General features: G+C 40.5%; 1 protein-coding gene across 1 annotated transcript in view; it reads right to left on the reverse strand.

The window, feature by feature from the left end:
• NEK11 (NIMA related kinase 11) overlaps positions 1 to 14,664 on the reverse strand; it is a 251,083-nt gene that overhangs the window by 43,682 nt on the left and 192,737 nt on the right. Inside the window, exon 15 of the mRNA XM_039242197.1 lies at positions 9,749 to 9,845. Coding sequence (XP_039098128.1) covers positions 9,749 to 9,845 — 97 coding nt within the window. The remainder of the gene's footprint in view (positions 1 to 9,748; positions 9,846 to 14,664) is intronic.

Genomic DNA, 14,664 nt, shown 5'->3' on the forward strand with positions numbered 1-14,664 from the left:
ATTAATCATACTTCTATTAGAAACATAGCCTTGTCATTTACTAGCTGTGTGACAGTAGAGAAGATTCTTAACCTCCTGAAATACAGCTCTCTTTCTTATAAAATGGAGTCTTGCCATCTCACAGGGGTGTGGTGAGAGCTGTGTGTGGTAGCGGGTGTCTGGCTTAGCACATGCCCCTTATCACACCTCCTCTGTGCATTGAAAGCAAGCTTCCCTTGACATAAACGTTGCTGTGGCATTGGTTCAGTTCAGAACCTGAGCGATGCTATTACAAACCTCATGCTACTCCGTCTTGGAAGTATTTTAGCAAGTGCTTAATGCTCCACCACCATTTTTTTTTTTTTTTAAATAAGTGATTGCTACTGCATGATGAGCCATGTATCAGGTTAACAAGAAGGACAATGAAGGTCATGGGTTTCTCATCTTCAATTTGACCTTCTTCGGTCAAGGTCTTCGTGTGATTGAAATGGAAAGAAAAATTTCAAGAACTTCTGAGGCAGCTAGCTGAGACTGAACCAATTACTATGTTTGACCTCAGTGTTACTATGGAACCTCCTTATGCCTTCTGCTGCCTCTAAATAGTTGACTTCAGCCCTCATCACAGCACTCGGCCAGGGCTGTGCTCTGACCTTGCCCAGACCTTTCCAAACAGCGGACATGAGAGTTCAACAATGAAATTGCCAGAAAACTCTCCACGGCCCTGAAGCACTCTGGAGGGATCTGCAGCTGCAGCAGCTAACCCAAGATCTAGCGCCATCTGGCCCAGGATGGGCTTCTATGATGCATACCCACAAATACGTAAATCAGTATTGAGCGTCGAGGTGGCATGCGTTGTGTCAGGCATGCTCGCACAAGTTAAGTCGTGAGTGCATCTCACCAAACACACTAGACGGATCCATGAGAACCGCCTTTCCACCCGTCTTCTCCAACAGAGGCTATCTATTCACTGCGTACTTACAGGAGAGCAATGCCCAGTTACGCATGAGGCCGCTCAGCACCACACCGACTCCAGGTGTTTGTCAGCTAAGACCAGAAGCACCAAAACCAACAGTTCTGAAAAAGTGACTCCTCCTACATGTTAGAGAGTTAGGGCACCATGAGTTCCTTGACCTCATTAATATAACTTACAAAAATCACTGGCTAAATGGCTAACCCTCTCCCCTGCCCAAAGTATCACTTTTTATTAACCCATGTGAGCAATAGCATTTGATTCTCAATAAACAATATTTCTGGCAAACTGGGTTGGAAAGCTCAGCTGAACCCTGAGGCCAAAAGTAGCTTCTTCTTTTCCACTCCAAATCTAGACTTGGAGACATTTTCTGTACCTGATTCTCAAGTGTGTTTGCTGGCAGAGATGAAAATACAACTTCCTAAATTCCAAAAAATGTACCAAAAGCAAAGAAAATAGACTCCCTAGTAAAAGACCAAGTTTACTAGAGAATGAGAGAGAATGAGAATGAGAGAGAGAGAGAGAGAGGGAGAGAGAGAGAGAGAAGAAGAAGAAGACGACGACAACGACGACGACGAAGAAGAAGACGACGACGAAGATGAAGAAGAAGAAGGAGAAGGAGAAGAAGAAAATGGAAAATAGAAAATCCAAAAGTTTGATAACATACTCTGTGGAGAAACTGGAGAAGAGGTACCTGCATACATTGCTGGGTCAGAATGCAAAATGGCACTTGGCGATACCTACCAGAATTATATATGCATTTACCCTTTGATCAAGCTAATCCCATCTCTAGAAATCTATCTCAAGGATAAGCTGTAAATAAAATAAAAAAGCTAAATGCACAGGCTATTCATTAGAGTACTACCTGAAATAGCTAAAAACTGGAAAATTCTGTATGTCCATCTAGGGGACAGGGTAAATAAACAACAGTTCCTCCACACAAAGGAGATCTTGGAAGCTGTGACAAGAAATGACGTCTACTGCTACACACTACTAGGAAGTAATCCCCAGGACATATTGCTAAGTGAAACAGACCAAAGTGTGTATAATGTGCTGCCAATTTCTTAAAGAGTGAGAAATAGAATAACTTTATTTGAATATATTTTAAAATGAAAGGATGATCCATAAAATGTTTATTTTTTTAATGATTCCCATTTGTGGAAGGGAGAGAATAGGCTAAGGGATCAAGGATCAAGGATAGAAACTATCCTCTTTAAATATGTCTTTTTATGGATTTGACTTTGGATCCATGGAACCACTTTACATAATTAAGAAATAAAAGTAATAGAAATAAAATTTCTAAATATATGAAACAAATAAACATTTATAAACCCATACAGAGACTAATGCTTCAGCTAAATATAGATGGGCTGCATGCATGTGAGGAAATTACTGAGGTGAAGGAAAGAAGCACGTAAAAGAGTTATAAAGAGAAAACTGCCTTATGAAACTTTTTATGAAGAGTGCGTCTTCATACCTGCCGAGTTGTCATTTATTATTAAACCCGACAATTCACTGGTCCTTAGGTAGAGTGCCCAAAAGGTCTTGCCTCGGTAATGGGCTATAATCAGCCATAACTTGAAGGCTGCCCTGGTCCCACATGACAAAGCTCAGAAGTAAGACCCAAATGTATCAAACTGTTTCCTACTCACTTAACTGAGTCCTAAAACAAAGCTAACAACTACTTGTTGGAAAACAAAAATACAAAAATAACCAGCACTCAACAAAGCAAAATTCACAATGCCAGACATTCAAGCAAAGATTACCAGGAATACCAGGCAGTAGAAAAATATTACCTATAATTAGGAGACAAATCAATCAATTGACATAGAAATGACACAAATTAGAATTAACAGATAAGGACATTAAAATAATTAAACTGTATTCTACTTGTTCAAGTGGCTAGAGGAAATACTGACCATGTTAATCAAATACATTAAAGATATTTTAAAAAAGAGACTCATATCAAACTTCTAGAGATGAACACTATAGTATCTCAGATGAAAAATATACTGATTGGGATTAATAGCAGATCAGACATTGCAGAGGAAAAAATTAGTTAACTTGAAGACATAGCAATAGAAACTATCCCAAATGAAACAGAGAGAGGGAGAAAAGGCCTTAAAAAAGACCAGAACATCAAGGAGCTGCAGACAACTTCAAGAAGCCTGATACATGTGTCACTGTATTTTCCAAAGGGGAAACAGACAGATATGTCTATGCAGACAGATATTTTGTTTTTCCTGTGCCTGTGCATTAATTACCATGGCAGAGGTGATTCAGAGCTGCGGTCACCACAAAGAGCTCCCTTCCCTCTCATCAAGAAAATTTAGGGCCCGGATGTTTCTCAGGGCATTGACTTCCAACTGGAGAAATGGGCTCAGAAGCTCCCCGAGACTCTTAGGCCTTCTCCATGGGTGCCTGTTCTCAGGCTGAATCTTAGCAAGGTGGGTCCCATGCCTAGAACTTTGTCCCACTGAGCCGGACAGTAGAGTCCACCCCCCTGCCCATGGTTCCCAGGCAAGTAAGGTCTCGTGACTACTGTAAGAACATGACAAGTCCCTGACAGAGAAGCCAGAAGTTCATCTTCAGAATTTCCTGGGTAGTGAGTCCCTGTAATAGCAGCTTAGTGGGTCCACACACCTTTAGGACAACTGTTCATGAGGTGCCTGAAACTATACACCAAACCTGGCTCTCCTTGCAACAATTCGATAGGGACTAAAGGAAAAACTGCTACACGTGTCTAACACATCTAGTTCATAGATCTAGATCCATATCCACAGCTACCATCCGGTTACAACTGGGACCGATATGATAATTTGGAAAAGATAAAACTATAGGGACAGAAAACAGATCAAGGTTGCCAGGGTGAGGGTATGATGGGAGAGATGGGCTATATAGAGGAAGCACAAGGAACATTTGGGAATTCCATAATCTTCTGTAGAAACTGTTCTATAGCCTTGACTGTGGCGATGGTTATATGACTATATGCACTTGCCAAAACTGATAGAGCTATAAGGTAAAAAGAGTGAATTTTACTGTTACACATTTGTCAAAATCCATAGAACTACATACTAAAAAAGGTAATCTTTATTAGATATAAATTATACCTTCTTTAATAAAGCAAATAGAAAACAAGTAAATAAAAAAGTATAAAAATTGATGCCTTAAAAACATACATATATATTTTTATATTATATTTGGTTTTTATTAAGATGATCCCAACTCATAGTCTGGTAACAAACTCCCTCAGGGGTGAAATACTTTAGATTCAGTACTTCTCAAACTTTAATATGGATATGAATCCCCAGGGAGCTTATTAAAATACAGATTCTAAGTTAGGAGGGGTGAGAGCAGAGCTTCTGCATTTCTCACAAGCTTCTAGGTGATCTCCATGCTGTTGGTCTACAGACCATACTTTAGGTAGCAAAGCCAAGGATTCTAGTGAGATTACTTGATATATAAAGGCCAGGGAACAATTCATTCAGGTAGAAAAACACCTTCGTGGCATGACACATTGTTTTGGCCTATGTGTGTTAGAGGACTGAACCTTTAGCAACAGTGTGTCCCTTGCTATACTCAGAGCTGAGAGCTGACCAACTGGACCCTTCTGATGCCAGGTCTGGCATCAAATCCAGCTAAGGTGGTAAAGAAAATTCTTCTCAACAGAAACCCTTTTGGATTTCTACCCTTCTACCCTTGCCATGAGGGTAGAAATTTAGGAGGCCTTTGAAGCCACAGAAGCCCATGAAGTCACAAAGGGCCATCCATCCATCCATCTGTCCATCCATCCATATATGAATAGTCACCTTTCTTCATATGTGCATGGAAATTACTTAGTCAGAAAAGAAGCCAACACTGGTTTCTTGTGATTCTGCTGACAATCTAAAGACTGAGTGGCACCACCTAATAGCTGCTAACACCCAGTGCTGCCATGCCCCTCGCTCTGTGGAGTGGTCTCCTGGCAGGAGTATGAGGTAGCTGTGACAGGGAACTAAGTGTTGGGGGATAGTAAGTGGCTGGTTTTTATATACAACAGCTTCCTGATATTTTTCCAAAGAACTGGCACTTCTTTTTGCATGCTTAAAAAAACCCACAAAACACTATATAAATATCTTTACAGCTTCTTCGCCCACAGATGCCCTTAGGTATAAACCATCGCTTAGCGGACTAACACATGCCAACGCCTTCTGATACTTCACTTGGGGCTTTCAAGAGGAAGCAGCCACATGTATATTGAGAGTCATATTATAAGTTGTTAACATTTATTGAGTACTTACTATATGCCACAAATTATCCTAAGTGCATCTCATACATTCATGATCTCAACATGAGATCACCTCACAACCACCTTGTGAAGGAGGAGCCAATATTGGCCCTACTTTCAGATGACAAATCTCAGGTACGAGGAGGCTGGGTAATTTGTCCAAGGACACACGCTACTAATGATCAGCAGGGATGTAAATAACAGCAGTGCTGTCTCCCTGCTCCACACCTTCCATCCTGACTACTATACCGGGGTCTGCTCTATGCCTGGCGCTGCATATATTAATGCTCACTGAGCTGGAGGGTCCCAGCCAGGAGAGCGAAAAGAAACACGGCAGTATGGTCACCACATGTGTTACTCCCCAATTTCCTTCGAGAGCTTTGCTTTCTCTGTGGGAGATGATGAGGCCACTTGTCTGACACCCTTAAACCACCCCCCACCAAGCCTTTAGAAGCACTGATAACTGAGCTGGAAGGTTTGTTCTTCCCTAGATCTTCCCTTTCTTATGTAAAGATGGGGAAGGCTGTGGAGGGAGCAGGTGTGGGAGGGAAACCAGGAGTTCAGCTTTGGACATCCTGATCTGAAATGCCTCATGGACATCCAAAGAGAGATGTCAAGGAACAGGTTCAAATTCACATATTACTGAGAATTTAATGGATGAAAAGATATGGTGAATGGGGCTTCCTTAAAGGTAACAAGGGAGTAGAGACATACTAAGGTTTACTATGAGTTGATAATTGTTGAGCTGTCTAATGAGTCCAATGGAATTAATTATACTATTCTGACTACTTCTCTATGTCTGCAACTTCCTAAATTAAATGTTTTAAAATTCAGAAGGACATAGCATCACTTATATAGGATACCATAAAAAATGTAAAACCTAGATCTAATCATAAGGGAATGACAGACAAACCCAAATTGAGGGACATTGTACAAAATAGCCCACCTTGTACTTTTCAAAAATGTCAATGTCACAAAAGACAACAAATAACTGAGGAACTGTTTCAGAATAAATGACACCAAAGAGATATGATAACTGAATGTAATGTGTGAAACTGGCATATATCCTGGGTCAGAAAAAAAACTGCTATCAAAAATTGCTTATTTGGTCAATCAGTGAAATATGAATGTTGATTAGCATAGTCTATAGTATATATCAATGTGAAATATCTTAAATTTAATCATTTGCTGAGATTATATAAGAGAATGTCCATGTTCTTAGGAGTTTCACACTTAAATATTTAGGTGTGAAGGACTGTGACGAAATTTATTCTCAAATGACACAGTACTAATTATTATAATAATGTATAAATATAGATGTGAAGAGCTAATGCAAATGTGACAAAATGTTAATGACTGGTGAATCTAGGTGAAGCATGGTCAGTATTTATTGTGGTATTCTATAAACTTTTCTATAGGCTTAATATTTTTGAAAATAAAATTTTAGAAAATTAACACTATCAGCCTGATGTAATCAGTATCCCTGAAACACATCCCTTGCATTCTCTTCCTTACAGTCTTTTGAACAAAAAGCTATATTCTTTACTCCTTAATGATAGGCACTAAATACTTGATTTTTCCTTAAGAATGTCTCTTGTATGTACCAGTTTCATATGCATTATGTCACTTGCTTATCGTAGCAGGCCCTTCAGGTCCTCTCCCGCTGCCGGGGGGACCATTGGTGGAGAACCCTGCATGGAGAATCTTTCTCAGCCACAATCTCTTCCCGGGAAATCCCACATCCAGTGCTTGATTGACCTCGTGTAGCAAAGGCCTGGTCCTCTCACCCCCACTCAGAACACTTCTGCTGGTAGCAGGGCCATCCCAGCTTCAGAGCTTGCTGCAGAGTCCACCGAGGCCTCATGGAGACCATGGCACAGCCTGATGTGTCCCTGTGCACAGTCCACTTCCTTCTCCTCCTTTCTACATGTGCTGGCATCATGAACACCCCCTCACAGATCTCCTGTGCAGTAACCCCCACCTCCAAGTCTACCTTTCCAGAGACCGAGTTGTGGCAATAATAATATAACCATTTTGCAGATGAGGAAACAGAACCTTTGAAAATCACTTGCCTAAGGTCTGAAAACTGTTTATGGGTGAAGCCATGCGTCAGACTCCACATCTGCTGGTCTCCAGCCTTCCTTCTTTTCTATTTACCTTTCCAAATCCTACCTCTCTAGTAAGGACAAGGCCAAGTTCCCACTTCTCCCAGAGGCCTCCTTGACTTCCCTTTTCTGACCCGGAAGCTCTTGCTACCTGCTCCATTTGGCACATGGCCATGGTCCCACTTGGGGGCTTTTCTTAACTGTTGCCTCATATTACAAAACCATTGTGTTGACATTTGGCTTTCCACTTTGAAATTTGGTGCTTTCTCTGCATTATACTTTCCCTGGAATAAAGGTCATTCACTGGTCTTTGTGCCCCAATTGTTGCTGTCCACTTGCAGAGCACACAGTAAGTCACTGTGCCAAGGACGTGAAAGCATATGGCCAGGCCCTCTCTCTTCCGGCCGTGCTCTGTGTCTTAGAACAGGAAACACAACAGCCTCAGAAGACACTCAGCCCTGTAGCCTCAACTTCCTTTTTGTCTTTTCTGGAATGGTACGGGGCTTTGTGACATGGGATATAAGGGCATGGCGAGTTATTCTTTTCCCTAGCCACGGGGAAAGAGCCCAGACTGCACTGATCTAGGTTAAAACATGAGCCAGAAAAGCACCTGGTCAAATTCGAATTCAGTCAAGCAGCAAGGAAGGGGGAAAAAACAAAACAAAACAAAAACGACAACTAGGACTGAAAACACGAGAAAGCATCTTTGTCATTTATTTTGCTAAAACTACTTTCATTTTACTTATTTAAAGCATTTCATAATCTGCTAGCAAATGGGATGTGTTGTACTTCGCGAAAGTAATGAAGTCTTAGATCAAAAATCTGACAATACCACATTATTAAATTTTAAGGGCGAAATAGTTGATTTGCTTTTCTTTGAAGACTATCCACTGGGAGATTAACAAAGGCTTCTCCATAATCTCTCCTAGCAAGGAGAAGTGGAAGTAGGCAGAAGCAGGAAAGTTTAGTGCAAACTCCCTCTCCTTCCAGTTCCTCGGAGTCACTTGTTGCCATGGTAACTCTGTTACTATGTGGCCACTCAGATTTAAGCTAAGCAGGACTTGAAACAATAAGCATTGAAACGCATCACCAGCTTTAGGTTTAGAAATAATTTTCAGCACTTTTTCCTCCTTTCCTTCCTTCTTCCTTCCGTCTTTCTTTCTTTCTCTCTTTCTTAAATATGCCCAGCATGGAGCCCAAGGCAGGGCTTGAACTCATGACCCTGAGACCAAGGTCTGAGGTACAATCAAGAGTTGGACGCTTAACTGACTGAGCCACCCAGGCGGCGCCCCCCACTCTTTTGTTTTCAAACATTAACCTGTATGAGATGTGTAGTGTTGCAAGAAAAATATAAATGCAAATCAACTGAAAAATAATTTTTGCCACACTCCCCTAACTGTTCACGAACAGCACCAATACAGGAAGTTGACTTTCGAGGTTTCTGAGTTGGAGCATCAGTAGCAGGGGTCTTCACACTATAGAGCCCACAGCCCAAATCAGTGGCCTGCCACCTGCTTTTGTACATTTTGTGAGCTAAGAATCGTGTTTACATTTTTAAATGGTTGAAAAAAAATAATATTTTGTGATACCTGAAAATTGTATGAAATTCAGATTTCAGTATGAAATAATGTTTTATAGAGGCACAGCCGTGCTTACTTATTCATATATTGGCTAAGGCTGCTTTTGTGTTACAACAGCAGAGTTGAGGGACTGTGACAGAAATTGTATGGCCCACAGAGCCTAAAGTATTTATTACGTAGACCCTTATAGAGGGAATGTGTCACCCAGTGATCCAGAGACCTGAATTAGACAGGAAAATTTAGACTAGGAGGCTGGGGGTTTCTTCTTTGCCAAGAAGTCTACACCAGGTGCTGTCCTTCTTGTCTAGGGCTGCTACAGCACTCCATACACTGGGGAGCTCACCGCCAACAGAGACGTACTGCTCACAGTCCTGGAGGCTGAGAAGTCCAAGACCAGAGCACCTGCCCGGTCACCTTCCGGTGAGGGCCCTCTTCCTGGTTCCAAGCCGGCGCCTGCTCCCTGTGTCCGCACATGGCACAAGGGGCTAGGGAGCTCTCTGGAACCTCTGGTACAAGGCACCAATCCCATTCATAAGGCCTATGTGCCACTCCTAAGTGCCATGACTGAAGCACTTCCCAAAGGCCCCAACCTACTAATACCATGTCCTTTGGAGGTTAGGATTTCAACCTATAAATTTGTGGGAGGGGGGCACACATTCAGGCCACAGCAGGAGTTTCTGATGTAGATTCAGGCCTTTCCAACTGAGTTTTTACACCTGCTTCTGGAAAAGCACAGGTGATATGTCTGTGGCGTCCAAGTGGAATAGCATTATGTGATAGGATCACACTCTTTGTCAATATGGTCTAATGTCCCACTCTCCTAGGGGTCAGGCGACATGCTACTTACTCCCTCATGTGTTTCATCTTGGTTCTGGCCACCGTGCTGTTGAACATTGTTGGTCCCGGGGACATGTCTGGAGCTGTGCTGGGGCTGCTCCTCGTGTCTGAAAATCAATGCATAGCCCTCAGTGACTTCATCAGCACTTCAGCAACTTCCAGGCAACATTCAAGGGCAATCAGAAAACAGAAGTTAATCCACCTTTGCCACTAGGTAATGCTACATTAATTAAGATGAATTCAATTATGACATGCACATTAAGGAGATTTATTCTTAATGACAAGATTATTTATAGTTTTAATATGCACAAGGAATTCCAGGGCCAAGCCTCTCTCAGAAAGGATTATTTAAACAGAACACCACTATTTAAAAGATGGGCTTTTGTAGGAGAAAACTCAGGGGAAATGCATCTGAGGAAAAGCAAACATTCTTGAGGGGCTTTTGGCAGTCTCTGCTGGCAGCTATGGTATTTGCTTCCATGACAGAGACATTTTTTCTGATAAGCTTAGTTTTCCCTTTATCTTAATCCCACACCTGAGCATTATGTGTTTTGCAAGGGAAAGCAAGATGTTGACCAGAGGGTCATCTGCAGCCGTGAACTTCAGCAGACTGGAGCATGGCAAATAAAATTTCAAGCACCGGGGTTGGCAAAGCTTGGTGCTCAGAGCAATTCCCTTTTTTCAGTCTTTCTTATTGGCCAGGCTTTTTCATCTCTCTCCCACCTTTCACCATGAATAGCTGTTGCTTTATGTCAAAGAGAAGGACAACACATTTAACAATCATAATAAAAACCACTGGGCTAGAATCAAAGACCTCATCTTAGATGAATCCGAGTCACTGAATCCCAGAGTGTGTTCTAGACCTTTGTGACTCAAACTTTAATGTGATATGAATCACCCAGAGATCTTGTTAAAGTGCAGATTCTGTCTTAGTGGGTGTGGGCAGGGCCTGGGATTCTGCATTTCTAACAACTATCCAAGTGATATTAATACTGCTGCTCCTGGGGCCACATTTTGACAAGGCTTTAGACAGGCCGGCTACATAATTTGTCGGGTCCACAGCTGAATGACAGTGCAAGACCCCTTGTTCAAAAGGCAAGAGAAAAGCTGATTTCATTCTGCTTCTCTCTATGGACCTTTCATCATGTTTTTTTATTGGGCATTTAATATTCTCCTTCAGGAACTGAGTTAAATACTCTCAAGGAGGATGAAGACCCCCACTCTCAAGGGGCTCAAGTGCCTCACCTAACCCTGATCTCGCCCTAACTGTGCACAGGCCCCCATAGGAAATGGAGGCTGGTCGGGGCCGGGAAGTTAGGGAGTGGGTGTTGGTATGCACTCTATGGTGGCCATTGTGCTAGGGGTTAGCTGAGATGCTACCTGCCATGTTTTGCTTTCTAATACTCGTAGCTACAAATATGAATCTGTTACTCCACTCCCCTACACTTTTTTTTAACAAGTTAGTAAGTTCCTTGACCACAGAGATTATGTCCTTTTTTTTTTTTTTTACTTCTTAATCCATTTTTTTAAAGTTTATTTGAGAGAGAGAGAGAGAGAAAGACAGAGGGAGAGCATGTATGTGCAAGTGGGGCAGGGGTAGAGAAAGGGAGAGAGAGAATCCCAAGCAGGCTTCCAGCTGCCAGCACATAGCCTGACACGGGGCTTGATCCCATGAACTGCAAGATCATGACCTGAGACGAAACTGAATGCTTAACCACTGAGCCATCCAGGTGCATCTTTTTTTTATTTATTTTTATTTTATTTATTTTTTAAATAGTTTATTGTCAAGTTGGTTTCCATATAACACCCAGTGCTCATCTACACAAGTGCCCCCCTCCATGCCCATCATAGGCACATCTTCTTAATCCAATTTTAGGTGTCCAATTCAATGGCATTAAGTAGGTTCATGATGTGCAAATATCACCACTATCTATTTCCAAAATTTTGTGCCACCCCCCCAAAAAAAACTCTATAATGATCAACCAATAATTTCCCATTCACATTTCCCGCAAGTCCCTACTAACCTCTAAAAATTTTCTGTGTCTGTGAATTTTACTGTCCTAGGTACCTCATCTAAATGAAATAATATGTGTCCTTTTGTATCTGGCTTATTTTGTTTAGCATACTGCTTTCAAGGTTCATCAAAGCGTGGCATGTATTAGGCCTTCCTTTCTATACCTGAGTAATATTCATTGTATGTATATGTCACGCTTTGTTTAAGCATTCATCTATTGATAGACACTTGAGTTGTTTCCACCTTTTGAGTATTATAAATAATGCTGCAATAAACTCTGGCCTACAGTATCTGTTTGAGTCCCATTTTCTATTCTTTTGAGTATATATGTAGGAGTGGAATTGCTGGGTCATATGTTAATTCTGTAGTTAGCTTATTAAGGAGCCAGCCACCAGACTGTTTTCCACAGCAGCTCCACCATTTTACAGTTCTACTACTAGTTTATGGGGGCTCTCCACATCTTCAATGACACTGTTATTTTCTGGGTTTTTAAAAATTTATTTATTTAATTTATTTATTTATTAAAATTTTTTTTAATGTTTTATTTAGTCCTGAGAGAGAGAGAGAAAGAGAGAGACAGCGTGAGCAGGGGAGGGTCAGAGAGAGAGAGGGAGATACAGAATCTGAAGCATGCTCCAGGCTCTGAGCTAGCTGTCAGCATAGAGACCGACGTGGGGCTCGAACCCACAACCCCTAAGATCATGACCTGAGCCGAAGTTGGATGCTTAACTGACTGAGTCACCCAGGCGCCCCTATTTTCTGGTTTTTAAAATTATAGCCATCCTAGTGGATGTGAAGTGGTATCTCATCGTGGCTTTGATTTACATTTCCTTAATGACTTTTCATGCGGTTATTGGCCATTTATAGATCTTTGAAAAAAATGTCTGTTCAAGTACTTTGCCCATTTTTAAACTGAGTTGTGTGTATTTTTGTTGTTGAGGTGTAGTTCTTTATATATTACGGATATTAAACTTTTATTTGATATATAATTTGCAAATATTTTTTACCCTGTTCTTTGTGCCTCCAAAGTTGATCTCAGCATAAGGCATGCATCATATTAAATTTATACTTAAGTATTTCATTCTTGGTGCTATTGTAGATGGAGTGGTTTTCTTAATTTCATTTTTGAAATATTCACTGCTAGTGTATAGAAATATAGTTGGTTTTAGTGTATTGATCTTATATCCTGCAATCTTGCTTGTTTATTAGTACTAATAGGTTTTAGTGGATTTCTTAGGGTTTTCTATGTACAAAAGCATGTTATCTTCAAAAGAGATAGTTTCACTTCTTCCTTTCTTACCTAGATGCCTTGTATTTCTTCTCCTTGGTTAATTTCCCTGGCTAGAGCCTCTGGCACAGTGCTAAATGTAAGTGGTGAAAGAAGATCTCTTTGTCATGTTCGTGATCTTAGGGGAAAAACATTCATCTTTATACCATTAAGTATGAATTAGCTATAGTGTGTTCATAGATGCCCTTTATCAGGTTCAGGAAGTTCCTTTCTATTCTTAGTTTGTTAAGTGTTTTTTTTCTTTTAATCAAGAAAGGATATTGGATTTTGCCAAATGCTTTTTCTGCATCTATTGAGATAATATCATTTTTGCCCTTTATTCTATTAATATACTATATTTCATTAGTTGACTGTCTTATATTAAATGACCCTTGCGTTTTTCAGATAAATCCCACTTGATCATGTATAATCCTTTTCTTTTAAATGCTGCTGGATTTATGTTAGTAGTATTTTGTTGACGATTTTTGCATATATATTCATGATGGATATTGGTTCATAGTTTTGTTTGTTCTTGTGATGTCTTAGTCAAGTTTTGGTAGCAAAGAATGGCCTTACAGAATGAATTGGGAAGTGTTCTCTCAAATTCCATTTTTTGGAAGAATTTGTGAAGAACTGGTATGAATTCTTTTTTGAATATTTGGCAGAATTCACCAGTGAAGACTTCTCTATTGGAAGTTTTTAATTTATTAATTTGATCAACTTGTTCTAGGCCTGTCTGAATTTCTTGTTCTTCTTGACTCAGTTTTGGTAATTTGTATCTTTCTAGAAATTTTCCCATTTCACCTAAGTTCTCTAATTTGCTGGCATATTGTTGTTTACAATATACTCTTCTCATCTTTTTCATTTCTTTAAGGTTAGTAGTAATGTCTCCCCTCTCATTCCAGATTCATGAATTTGAGTCTCTTTTATTTTCCTGGATATTATAGCTAAAGATTTATTAATTTTGTTGATCTTTTCAAGAATACTTGGTCTTGTTGATGTTCTCTATTGTTTTTCTATTTTGTTTCATTCATTTGCTATTTATTTCATTTATTCACTCTTGTCTTTATTATTTCTTCCCTTCTGCTTGCTTTGGGCTTAATTTGTTCATCATCTTTTAGTTTCTTAAGGTAGGGATTATATTTTTGATGCTCAAAGGTAGGAGTTAAAGTCAAAATAATGTAAATAGTAGCCATGGTTCTTAAACCAGAAAGAGCTTAATCTGTTGGGAAGACAGGGTATCTGGCTAACTATTCACCAGGAGCACTACTCTGTACATATACATAAGACACTCTGCTAGGTGTGGGGACTACAAAGAGGTGTAAGGAGAGTCTGTGCAAAAAGTACCAGCCTTCAAGTTAGAGGACCACATTTATTGTTCTAGTTCTACTCTCACCAGCTATATGGCCCTCAGGTCCCTTCCCTGAGCCTCAGTTTCCTCATTTTATATTTAAGTGGCTTCATTAGACTGAGGGCCTTCTCTCAATTCAAACCTTGTATGATGACATGATATTAGACATCTTCCTGGACCTCAAGGGGGGTGGAATTTCCCTGGGAAGGCAACATTAATACTGATAACAACAAAAAGCAATCAAATGGACCAAATGTTAAGAGGCAAATGGCTGGGACCAACCATAAATGCTGC

The sequence above is a fragment of the Hyaena hyaena genome, unplaced genomic scaffold (assembly GCF_003009895.1).
Source record: "Hyaena hyaena isolate Hyena2069 unplaced genomic scaffold, ASM300989v1 scaffold_210, whole genome shotgun sequence".
NCBI classification, from domain to species: domain Eukaryota; kingdom Metazoa; phylum Chordata; class Mammalia; order Carnivora; family Hyaenidae; genus Hyaena; species Hyaena hyaena.